Source organism: Micrasema longulum, unplaced genomic scaffold, assembly GCF_059751315.1.
Source record: "Micrasema longulum isolate JH-2025_06_02 unplaced genomic scaffold, ASM5975131v1 h1tg000995l, whole genome shotgun sequence".
Classification (NCBI taxonomy): Eukaryota; Metazoa; Arthropoda; class Insecta; order Trichoptera; family Brachycentridae; genus Micrasema; species Micrasema longulum.
Window position 1 is genome coordinate 390,194 of NW_028278183.1, and position 14,054 is coordinate 404,247.

Below are 14,054 nucleotides of genomic sequence, written 5' to 3' on the forward strand. Positions count from 1 at the left end.
ATAACACGGGGTTATTAAAAATATAGTAGGAAATGTCTCTTTGTTGACGTCATGTGTAATAAGATATACCGCTTAAAACTTAAGAAATTCATAAAGCAAAATACAAAAGGGTATTTTGATTAAGGAAGTTAGTTGCGACTGTTGCGAAAAACGCCTTGTGTTCTCGTTTCTTGTCTTTAGTTTATAGTCTCTCGTGTTTCAAAAACTTTGTTAAGCGAGCACATACTCCAGGTAAAGTCATTCGAATTACCTATATATTATTTGTTAAACTTCGTTCGGATGTTTATTTCGAAAACTGTTGGTCCACTTTTCCTAATTCTCAAAAAGACCTTTCTAAATAATTGCTTCTTTACATAAAATGGAACAGATATACGAGCATTTCGGGCTCAAATAAGGTTTAGAATCTGGAATTATCCCCTAAAGTTCATTACTTAAAGAAACGTACATTTGAGAGTGAACATTACACGAATTTCGAGAGGGGAAATGTAATTTGTAACCAGCTAAATTTCAATCGAATCTGCTCCGTAATAACAGCATACTGAAATTACTTTTTTTAATAAGAAATTTTGGTAATAAATTTGGGAAATATATGCCTATGGATCTTTAAAGCATTAATTTTCTCTAGTGAACGATTGCGTAAAAAAAAATCTCATCTTGGTCAAAATAATTGGTTTTAAAGTACCAGTTAGAGTGACTAGGCTAGTTCAACTTTATCACTGCAACAATCATATCTCAATATATTCTAGCAATTCAGTACTGAATCGTCTACATGCGCTGGGTAATAAACATTCGGATTTAGGTGACATATTTTTATTGAAATTTCCAGCTTATAAACAATTACTTGTAAAACATTTTAGAGTGGAATCAATATTTTAATTATGTTATTTTATTAAGTAAGCATTGAAAAAGTTGTTACTGTATATACTCCACTGTAAATACTTATGTATGTATGTAATGTAAAAGGTACTTGTACCGTTATTCTTGAAAAAAAAAAAAAAAAAAGTTATTTTTTTTGTTACAATTATTATAAATAAGCTAATATAATAGCTCTAATACCATGAATACATTAATAAAATTAAAAACTTTCATCTTTAATAATCATAAGCGAGTTGTGGTCCCGTGAATAGTGTTGTGGACTCATGGATTTAAGGTCCGTGGTTTAAAACCCTACTCTACCCCAACTTGATTGCCATTTTCTAATAGTCAGGTATACAACTCGTGAAAATTAAAATATTTGAATACATCATAAGAACGCAAATATATTTTTTTTTTAAAATTAGCAATATAATAAATCAACTAAAATAAAGATACTCAATTTTAAAATATAATAATAATAATAAAAATAATTATCATAGTTTATTAACAAAAATAACAATAACTTTATCTACTACATACAAACTTAGGTAATAGATTTCTCTGGATCATGTCTAGTCTGCCTAACTAGGTACAACCTGTTTTAAGGTAGACATTTTTATCCAAAAAATAATCAATAACATTACTACCTACTAGTTAATTTACTGTACAGTTATACAATATTAATTTATTATTTAAGAATGTATTTTGAGTAAATTTTCCGATTTTTCTCGACCTAAACCCAGTAACCAACTTTTAGCAAATTTATTTAATTAAATTCGGGTCATGGTTTTGCAATCTTTGGGTAACATGTTGAATATTTTGTGGCCCAGAAGCCTTAAATATTTATACATACGTTTTATGGAACACGTCTTGAATTTAGAGTAAATGGAACGGAATATTGAATTTCCCTGAATATAAAAAACAGAATTTTAACAAACAAATCATAAATAATATTATGCACCCATTTTGGAAAATATCATATTAAATATAATAAGACATCATTAATTTTCTTTGAGCTAGTTACAAAGTTAACACGGTTATTTAATAAAACGTGTACATTTTATTTTAATTATTGAGGCTTGTACTTGTCACGTTAGAGTGAAATTCTATGTAAGAAAGTTGGAAAACCCAAATAGTTTTTGACATAATGTACTTTCAATTCCTACTCTAATATTAAAGTATTTTGAGTTTTACAAATACGTAAAATGGCAACAAAAAAAAACTGTTGAAAAAAGTTAAATCATAAGAAAAGGAGTCAAGCATTTATCATAAATAATAACAGCTTCGTTCTTACAATAATACACCGGCCTCTGTGGTGTAGTGGTTAAGACGTTTTGACTCACGCTCGGAAGGTTCCGGGTTAGATTACCGTGAGAACTCAAAAATAAAATGTGCTTTTTCTTACTGTAATTGAACCCCACTCTACCAATACTTGATTCCCATTTTCCAGTGATGAGTTAGTTAAAACTCGTTGAAAATGGCCTCTAAAATTGAAATATTTCAGTTAATCATGAACGCAAATATATTTTTGTATCAAAAAATAATAAAATACAAACATTTGTATATCAAATACACATTGTGTCATGTAAAGGTCATCTCATTGTGTTTCAGTAAATCTAAAATACATTATTTAAGATTTCGGTTTAATAAATTTGATTTGTGAATTATTTTCAATGTGGATATGTAAAACTCGAGTCAGACTAGAATTCAGAATGAGAACAATTAAGTTTTATTTAGGCTCAGGTAACAATATATTGAGTTTATCAAGGTTTTTATAAATACCTACCTATTATATTTTGGCAAAGTATTTTTATATAATATGGACTATTTTCTTATATTTATTAGCTATAGTATTAATAGGAGATATTTTCTGTAGATTTTTTGAAATTGCATTTGATTCTTTATTTTTCTGTAATTTCATGTATAACGAACAGTAAGAAGTTTTCCATATTGGTAAACTGAACTTTTTTTTTAATATTCACTTAAGATTTTATTTGTCAGCAAATACTTCCACAAGAAAAAACACGTAGAATGAAAGACAAATACTTAATTTCTATTTTCTAAAAACCATTATAAAATTATTTTCGTCTTGACGAGGCCCAAGCCAATCATGGCAACGCCACACAAGAGTCACAGAGTGTTTGTTCGTATGTACACGACACAAGAGCGCAATACGGTTTTGGTAGCATTATCGTGACAAAGATGTACGGTAGAGTGGGCCGATGATGTATGAAGTTTTTTTTTAAGATATCAAAGTGAAAGGGGTCTAAAAAGTTGTCTTTTGGATCGCATTGAACGTAAAAATTATTTAAAAAAATATTCCATACTACTTTTGGCCCTCAACAGAAGTTTGAAGTTTATAACTGTCTGAACATTTTTTAATTATCTATATTGATAAAATAATTTTTTTGTTCGTAAAGATATAACTTAATCACATTACAAATTCGAACACGTTTTAAAACTACCGAAATGAAAAAAATTTACACTCCGCGGAACTGATTCCGTTGAGCGCCTGACTAAAATTGACGAAAACAATGGCACATTAAAACAATGCTACCCATTTATTACAAAAAAAAGTGCAACTCACGCCCTTGGATGCTTATATAATAAGATTTAGTGCAGATTATACAATTTAATTAGGCTGATTTTCTTACTTAAATACGACATGAAAGTCGGTTTAGGGCAAAAAATTGACTTTTTTCGAAAACTTCAAGCTCTGGTTCAGGGCCAAAAGTAGTATCAAATATTTTTTTATATATTTTTTTATATATTTTTTGTCTCCCGAGTAATCCAAAAGGCATCTTGTTAGACCCAAAATTCGGAAAAAAAAATATCGGCCCACCCTAATGTACGGGATATGAATGAACTTACGAAACGGCGTGACATACGGTTAATACAAGAGTCGCTGAGGGTCCGTTCTGGTCACAGCGGGGTCTGACCCCTTGACATATATTCATCACTTTGTTTCGGCTACACAGGAACGAACACTGTGGCTCTTGTGCGAAATGAAAGACGAGAACTAAAAAATCTAAATCTTTAGAAAACCTGTTAGGCGTTTAGGGTTAGTAAAATGGTATGTATGTCAGTCTCGCGGTGTAGTGATCAGCGCGTTTGCCTACCATGGAAGAGGTCTCGGGATCGGTTCCTAACATGGATATTTACACAAAAAGGTGTTTTTACAGCTAAAATAATCAAGATATGTTACGATTGGTGTACCAATGCAGTGCCCTATGCACTATTGGGTGCAGAAAGGGAATGATGATGATGTAGAGTAATAAAAAAACAAAACATCATAATTGACTAGAAATTTCACATGTACAATGAATCACGTCAAAACTAAAACACTTAAAAGGTGTTTTTAAAATTCTGAAATAATTTTATCATGTAGATCATCATTAAATCCTTATCCGCACCTGATTGTGCAAAGGGCAACGCATTGGTACAATCAATGCAGAGTATTTCAATCATCTGTTACAGGAAGGTTAGGTGATCAGTCTTGCGGTTCCGATGCTAATTTTTTAGAGACGATGGAATATTGCAGGGTAAACCACCTACACAGCGATCTTGTTACATACGATTTAATGATGGTATTTTTGTTTTATTTTATGCATATACAACAATTAAATTATTCCTTCTTAATTCTTCCTCCTTTTCAAGCTCAAAAGTATACTGCCCATGCGGATCTACTATGGAATCATTTCTTATTCACAATCATGGGTGTTTCTGCGGCTTAATTTAAATCACGTCTTAAGAAATATTTCCTTTCTTTTCCTTAATATTTTCTCTTCACCTCTCCATTTATTTCCTTTCCCATCGAAGACTAGAGTCGATATTAATTTATTTATACACTGACACACATTGCTAGTTCTTTTATTTTTTTCGTCTAGGTACGTTTTGAAAGTAAAAATGAAGTAACACCTTTTATTTTATCGGTTGGTGAAAAAAATGTTATTTGGCATTAAAACCTTCCAATGTACAAATACCTGAGTAAGAATAATTAAATAAATTAATATTTTTACACTTACATGGTTAGGTTAATTGCTTGAAGGTGATTTCGTTTCACCGACTCAAACTATTTGAAAATAAACATTTGCGTTCTTATGATTTACCCAAATACTTAAATTTTAGGGGTCATTTTTAACGAGTTGTAAAAAACTGACTATTAGAAAATGAGGACAAAGTTTTAGTAGAGCGGGGACAATGGACATATACCACAATAAAAATGTATAAATTAATAACATAAATTACACGTATCCATTAGACACTTTAATTTCAATTTTATTAGAAGATCGTAGAAAAATAAATGACCTTTTTTTTATTTTAAATTTTAAATTCGGAGCTCGATTGTTGTGAACTCCTGAATCTTATTAACTCCAAAATACCGAATAGAGCTACTAGAAGGCGTTATTTGCAACTACGTACGTAGGTATTAACTATGCACGAAACTCTCTGATTTCGCGGTTACATTTCTAAGCCAACAAATTTACTTGTGATATAGACATTTTTAAAAACTACAATTAGTCATTTTAAAACGTTCTTAAATGCACCGTTTAAAACTAATTATTCAAGTCGTAATAAAACTTTCTTTTTCTTGCGATGTTTCCTCTGTTTTTGATGTGTATTATTATTATTATTATTATTATCTTATCTCTTTCTGAAATTAATTTATCAAATATTTTTGTGTACCATATATTATAATATTATCTCATGTATACTTATGTAAACTGTAAACTAATTTTTATTATTTGTTTTTAACATTAATTTGTAAATACCATTTTTTTATAGGTACCTACATGTGTATATATTTTTTTTGTTTAAATTCTATACAGTTATTTACAATTTGCTTTTTAATTCTAACACTTTTCTTATATCCATATTTTTTCTTTTTTACTATGCAAAGTTTCACTTATTATTTTGCATTGCAGTATGCTTTTTATTGTTTCTACATTTCTACAAAAAAAGCGTGGTTTATTTTAAAATTATTACTTACTTTGTTTGTACTTAACTGTACATTTTTTTTTAAATGCCCCTAGGGCGTATTTTAAAATTGAATAAATAAATATAATGTACATAAATAAATACAAAAATAAAATGAAAATTATGATCTACAGAGAAAGGAGGTGTGAGGAGAGGAGAGCGTAAAAGTGGAAATGAAAAGGCAGAAACGGAAATGAAAAATAAAAAAAAACAAATAATATTTTTTATAGTAATTGGAATGTTGACCGAAGGGGCATCTTTGACACAAATAAATAGGTTATTCTACAATCGATAGTAAACTGTCAATGAGGCATATAAAACAGAAATTGAACACAAGTATATTTGTAAGATAGTAAAATAAATGTCGTAATTTGGGATTATATCTCTGATCATTCCGAGTGTTTACGTTCCAGTGGATAAGTATTAAAAGTGGAGAACTTTTTCTTCATTTTTCGCTTTGTCGCTTTAGATAGGAAATTTAGTATTTTTTTAACGATTACAACCCTCTTCCTACCCGTATAGAATGTCGTTTTCAGTTGCAATAGGGAACCATCACATACTACTTTAACCTAAAAAGGATATGAAATGGATTTAGAATAATTAATTGTATTTTCAAAATCTATTCGGATGTTCAGGGGAAATGTTTTCTTATTTAAATTTTAAAAGATTTTTTTTTTAATTCGTCACTAGAAAAACGCGACATGTTTGGCCTTGATAGTTGTGACTTTCGGATTCGTGACAATGTCCTAAACAAATTTGAATGGTCGGGAACGAATAAACATGAATCGTGACGTGTTAGGGGCGTGGTCAATGGAATGATTGTTTTTACGGGAATTGAAAATTACAAATTTAAAAATCTATTTTATTCTACTAATAATTAGCAAAAAAAAATTTTTAAAAGACAGTATTTATAAAATATAAAATGTAAAGAAAAAAAATAATAACCTATTGCGGCAAATATGAATCTTTTTTGTTGTTCAAGAACGACAAAATGTTGCGATGAAGAACCACATTTTAAAACAATATTTCGCTTCCACCCTGCAAGGAAACCACCATGCGATTATTTCTTAGTGACCCATATTATCATGAATTTAGAAATACTTATCTAAATTCCGTGAATTACTTAAAATTCCCGATAAAACATTTAAATTGGTCTGTGTCCGGACGGATTGAAAATATAGCTAGATCATGGCTTACCCCTTCGTTCACATTCTTGAAAGAACTTTTTAATAGCAATCCACAATTCTCTTTTTCTTTCAAGCATATATTCTGTCTATGCAGCTAGACTGTAGAATCGTTTCTCATCTATCAAATTGATTTTTTAAATTTTTATACTTCTTCATGGACCAGGTGGATTTATCAACAATGTTTTCAATCCATTCCTTGTCTACAAAAATTTGGACAAACTTAATATATTATTGATAAATCCACCTGGTCTATGAAGAAGTATAGAAATTGAGAAAATAAAATTTCAGGCGTTGCCTATTAGGTATGTAGGTGAAATAATTAAATTAAATGAATCTCACCCACATATATAAAAGTTTCAGCTCTTTAACTTCACAAACATCAACTTGCTTCACAATTTCACTGGAAAGGTGATGTACATGGTTCTGGGTAAAAATATACGAGATACTTGCTTATATTTTTTTTATTTATACATTTATGTCACTTTTAGTACATCATTTAAGTTGTACTTTGGCGGACTTTATGCCAAATGGCATTTTTTCCTATCAACCAATAAAATACAAATTTTATTTAAGGCACATAAATTTAATTTCAAAGCGTTTTTAACGGAAAATAAGATTTTTAAAAAAGACTTGAAAAAACTTAAGATAAAAAACACCTCTGAATAATTTAATCATTCTTCCTTTGCAAAAACCAAATTAATTCAGATTCCATACGTAAAACAACAAACTTCAACATTACAAAAAGGAATATGTAAGTAATGGCATACATATACAGGACTTATAATTTTAATTGTATTTTTAATTTATTTAACTTTTTTTACTTAATTTAAATTATATATTGGCGGAATAATTTCCAAATGGAAATGTATTCCAAACAACAAATAAGCGTTTTTTTATAATTCAAGTTTCATAGCGTTTTCAATAGAAAATAAAATATTTAAAAACTAAACATATACAAAAATAGAAATAACAATATTTGTGTACAAATAACTTCAAATCAATACTCAATGGGAAAAAGGAATAAAAAGGAAAGGGGGATAGATTAATGAAGAGAAAGGAGATACTTCTTTAGGCGTGATTTAAGATATATTTCATATTAGATGGGAGATGATTCCACAGTACAGCCGCATGCACACTCTATGATTTAGAGTAGAAAAAAGAACTGCGGATAGGAATTAAAAGGGTGCATTAAGAAATAGAACGAAGAGGTAAACAATAAACTGATAAGCGTTGAAATTTTTCACGGAGGTATATAAAAGCGCTAGGACTATAAAGTACAGTGAACAGAAGTAAGAGGGAGTGATCGTCTCTCCGCTGTCTAATTCTGAGCCATTTCCGTAAAGTTGCCTACGATAATCAGATATATGGTTATACATATTTTTTAAGATCAAAAATATACCTAATGCATCTATTCGTTCAAGTTTATCAAGTAGTTTAGTAGAAGTTCACAGCTTAAATCAGTCATGTAAACATCAGCGTAATCTAGATCTAGAACACCGTGTATAGTTCAGTATTCTTCTTAATACAGGACATGGCAGAAATGATAGCTATAAAACAGGACGTCCGTCCTGTAAAATACCGGACCGTTACTCAACCTATTTCCGTATCCACATCGAATAACAATAACTACTAACTTCTATTATAGAGATAAAAAAGAAAAGAAAATTGGTGTTTTATTCCATTTTTTTGTATGTCTAAGTGCCGATAAATAAACTTGATCTTATTTTTACGATAAAACTGAAACATAATCTTTATAATTTGAAAAATAAGAGAAAAATCAACAGTTATTTTTTTGTATTCTGATGCGTAAAAACAAATCTCGATAATAATTAACTCTTATGAAATATAACCATCGTTTTGGTACGTAACAAAATAGTCACTTACATCGGCCAAATGTTTGTAGACAAAAAACTGGATTTCACCCCCTCGGGAGTCATTAACATTAACAAATTACAACAAGGATGGAGAATACCTTAAAGTAGGGAATATGGAAGTCTAGGCATTTATAGGACTTATGGCCTGTCATTGAAGAAGTTTGAAAATTGGAAAATTGTTTTTAGGTGTTGTATGCAACACTAGGGTATGTGAAATAATTCAGTCAAATGAATCTCTTCACAACAATAAAGGTTTCAGCTCTTTAACTTCACTAAAATCAACAAATGGATGAATTTAAGAAATATGGATGTTCAAATTATGGATGGATTCAAAATATGGATGGTGAATGTTACACAGTGTGTAAAGTGGCCACTCAAACCAGCCAATGACGGGTCATAAGCCCTGTAAATGCCTAGACTTCCATATTCCCTACTTTAAGGTATTTTCCCCCCCTGTTGTAATTTGTTAATGTAAAATAAGTTTTCTGTATGAAAAATAAAATACTGGTTACCGAATTGTTGAATACCCGGTAAAAGAAGTATAAAAATCGAAAAATTGTTTTCAGGCGTTGCCTCGTAGGCAATTTGGTTCAGCCGGATGAATCTCACCCCCGCCCACGTGATAAAGGTTTCAGCTGTTTCACTTACAAAAGTCAACAGATGGAAGAGCTGAGGAAATGTGGATGTTCAAACATGGGCAGAATGGTGAATTTTTTATTGTGTAAAGTGGCCACTTAAACCAGCCAATGACAGGTCATAAGCCCTGTAAATGCCTAGACTTCCATATTTTCTTTTCAAAAATGTTTTCCCTCTCTGTTGAAATAAATTAAAATTACATATTCTCTTTTTAAAATGTTCAAGAATGCTTGTTGTTTTGCGTATCGAATCTAAAAGAACTGTGTTGTTACATCGGATGAATTAATAAATTATTCAGAGGTGTTTTTTACCTTAACAAATAATTGTTCCAAATTATACTGATGAGATACTCATAAGTGTAAGTGTAATAACGAGTAGTTATATTATTATCGTGTAATTGTACAATAGTACATTATCTGACATTGACGGTAAACCAGTCATAAACTGAGAGCATAAATATTTATATCTCGGATAAGATACGATAATATAAAGGACAAATATTATGGGATCCAGGTTGATTACACGAGTAAGGTATTTATCGAAAATTATTATTTATTTATTATTAATTATGTCACCTGATTTTCATAAACAAGTCTGATCATCGAATTATGTTTTTAGAAAACTACGTAGGTATATTTTGGAGATACATATACAATGTATATTAACAATGTACATTGTACATAAAATTACAATGTATAATATTATACATACATATAAAGTTAAAATGAATCACAATTTATTCAAGTAAAAATGAATCACAGACGACTAAAGTTAAGAGAATTCACAATTTACTAAGCAATGGTAAATAAAACACACTTAAAGGAAATTCCATTTAAACAGCTTTTTTATTAACACATTACAACAGAGATGAAGAACATTTAAGAGAAGGTAAAATAGAAGTCTAGGCATCTACAGGGCTTATGACCTGTCAATGGCTGGTTAAAGTGTCCACTTTACACACTGTGTAACATTCACCATTCTGCCTATATTTACACATCTTTTTTTCTTCAATTCTTCCATCTATTGATGTTTGTGAAGTAAAAGAGCTGAAACCTTTATTTTTGAAAACTTTATTTCCTTGTCTACAAAAATTTGGACAAACTCAAAAAGCTTTTTTATTGTTTTACCAAAAGGCATAATGATATTTTTTTCACATTTTTTTGAAAATAAAATATAAAATAAACCTACACCACTCGTTGGATTTTTCAATAAAATACATTTTGTATGCACCGATGCATGGAAGTCAACTGAAAATATGATTCACAATTGAAAAATAACGTTTTTGAGAATTGGTTATATTAGATAAAACCATGTGACAAGTGAATCTAGTGATGCAATAATATTTATTAGTGTGACTTACGTATTTGTCCAGCATCCATGAGCCAGGAAAGATAAGAGGAATATAAGTGATCATGTAGATCATGGAGGTCCAGTTGACAAAGATGCTGCTGACGTTGTAGTAATCCATGATGACATCGGATATGATGGCGTACTGGATCCACTGCATGGCGTTGGATGCGGAGTACGCCACGAAGAGGAACAGGACCAACCATCTTATCTTGTATACTTTGTATTCCTTCGGATTATCCCGGGGCTCGGGGCCGTCCGCGCTGACGGGCAAGCCGGCCTCGACCCCGGAGACATCCGGAGTCGTGGCGTCGAAGTCGTTCTTCATGGCGTAAGTGGAGTTGTTCGAAATCATATTGCCGAATGCAAGGTCAAGACCGCGACGATCTTGGTTTCGTTCAAAGTCAACCTTAATAAGGCCAAACACCGCGAACTACGGACGATATTTAGGCGACGAGAATCTGCAAATTTTATCGCATGGAAACACTTACAGAATAAATATATCACAGTTTACGACTCCATCGAAACGAGTGTTAACTCGCAAAATAAACGCGGTTTTGATTCAGATTAAAAATATCGAAACATCGCGAGTACTATTTTTTAACTTGTATACATTGTCCAAAATGGTCGCGATGTTCGTTTTCTTTCAGTTTGGCAGAGGATTTCGCGTCTTCCCGCGTGTCTGAAAATCACAACAAAAAATAATTAGCAAAACATTCTATAATACGTGAGTAAGTTCGCGAAAACCGCTATCGGAATGGCGTTGTCAGCAGAGTTACGTAGGTACATGCAATCTGGTCTTGCGCTATTATGATCGATATGTGAAATCAATTGGATAGTGTCACTAGGGGTAATTAAGAAGTAGCGCGATACGGAATTATAATGTCGATCGGTGCGCGAGCAGACTCGAACGACCAGCCGGGCGAGGAGCGACAAGCGACTGGCGGACTGACGCTGACGGTCCTGCCCTGGCATGGCGGTCTCTCAACCGCTTATCGACGGCATCGACGCGACGCCAGCTGTGTGTCTTCACTTGACAGGTATTCGAGTAGGTATACTGTGGACAGACATAGCACGTGGTGTCTCGCGGTGTGTACAACGTACGTTACGCGATGTTTAACGAGTCAAGAGCAAAGTTCAGAGGCATCGAGGGAATTGTGAGAAAGTCGTTGGGAAATTGCGATTAGATCTAAGAGATAACGTAGGCTAGATTAGTGTATCGATTTTAATAATTGAAGCTCATTTTTAATTATGAGCTCGTTAGCTAATTAGTTCAATTTGGGGTTTATATTTTTCTTGGCTGCAAGAAACCAAATTAAAACTTCAATATGTTTTTAAATTATCCGTAATCTATATGTATGAATATATAAAATTAATACGTTATACGACTGTTTTTATAGTAAAATATTTAAGAATACCAATATTTCTAGTGGCGCTTGTATAATTATAAATACCTGCATATTATGAATTTCATTTCAGTGTTCGAGCAGATAAAAGTAGGGGAGACCCGCAGTGAAACAGACACTTTTATACAAACTTCAATATTATAAAAACTGTTGCCTCGAGACACAAATCAAATATTTTAAATTAATAAACAATCTATCTGCTATACACATTTGAAATAAAATTGTCGATTAAAGTATTTAAAGCAATAAAAAAAACAGTTTTTGTGAAGAACTTATTTTTTCCGTTTCAAAAAACCGTCGCTTTGAAAAGAACAGTGGGTGTTATGAAACCGACATAGGAATGAAATGAAAGATGTATTAACTTAAACACAAATTTAACAATTCAGCGGAGTAATTTTAGTAGGAAATAATATCAAGTTATTATTATTATTAAAGACGGTGAGACATGAGTATCATAATTATCAATTAAGATATAATAGTAATCCATTTTTTTTCACCACCACGGGCCAGGAGGCCCAACTGCAGTGGCGAATTATAGCACAGAACACCCAGGCTTGAGAAAAATAACATAAAATTATGTGTTCTCACCGGGGATCGAGCCCAGTGCGCGAGTCAATCGTCTTATCGTCTTACGGATATATCTGTTCTGGTGATATTTGTGAATGGTGAGATGTTGATGGTCGGTATGATTATTCAAAGTAAATGACACTGTTCTAAGAATGTCGTCTTCGCGTAATATTGTGGCAGATAGTTGTATAGATTCAGGAATTGCTCTTTCAGATGGTTATACATACACTAGGTGTATTTTTAAATAAAAAGGATATTTAGAAAACAAAATACACTCAACAATATCTCTTTAAATTAAAATAATCAAACTAATAAATCATAGGAGTAATGGAAAGGACACTCATTGCGTAGTGAATCGGCCGTCCTTTTTACAGAACAGTTATTTGGCCGATTCAATGCGTACATGTAGTTTGCAAATCATGCCGACAAAAATGCTTGTGAATGATTTTATACTAAACTGGCGGACCCGTCAGACGTTGTCCTGCCCGAACGTTGGCTTCCCTGCTATTGGATTGAAAAAAAACTTTTTACTGACAAGTAGGTACCTAACTACTTGTTTGTGATTAAGTTCCAAAACTTAAAATTGGTAATATTCAAATATTTCATTTAAGAAGTACCTAGGTACTTGTTTATGGTTGAATTCCAAAACATAAAATAAACGTTTTTTCAAATATGGCACTCTTTTTGCAAACGTCAAACTCCGGTCGTCTCACCAACATAGGGATGTACTTATGTTGGAATACAATTTTTAAAAATGTATTGAATTTACTATTATTTAAGTGCTACCAAAAATCCAATAAAAAAAGACAAATGGGTAGAAATTATAAGTAATTTAAGAAAAGTATCTGATTGAGATCCACAAAAAACAAATGCTGTTTGTAAACATTCAAAAACAAACTTTTTTATACAAAAAAAACATCATCTTTAAATTTTTTTGCAAATGCATTCTCCTCGAATGCAACCCTGGTAGATCGATGAATCACAAACATTTATGCTCCTAACTTTTTTCTTACATTTTCGATTTAAGATTTTAATATCTACGAACACGCAGAGCGCAAAGATCTATGTTTCTCAGAAAACCACACGTAAATCGGTTAAGCCGTTTAGGAGGAGTAGGGTGACATCACACGTACAGAGGAATTATGTATAAAGATTACGAGTAATTGCAATTATTTTTCCTATAATATTTAATGTATACTTTTGAA

At 31.5% G+C, this 14,054-nt stretch overlaps 1 protein-coding gene across 2 annotated transcripts in view; it reads right to left on the minus strand.

Annotated features, from left to right (window-relative positions):
- HisT (Histamine transporter) overlaps nucleotides 1-14,054 on the minus strand; it is a 145,719-nt gene that overhangs the window by 82,365 nt on the left and 49,300 nt on the right. The window contains exon 2 of one of the 2 annotated variants that reach the window (XM_088232561.1): nucleotides 10,890-11,558. In XM_088232561.1, coding sequence (XP_088088687.1) covers nucleotides 10,890-11,231 — 342 coding nt within the window. In that variant the 5' untranslated portion in view covers nucleotides 11,232-11,558. Of the gene's footprint in view, nucleotides 1-10,889; nucleotides 11,827-14,054 lie in introns of those variants that run through there. The other variant, XM_088232560.1, reaches the window with a different exon arrangement.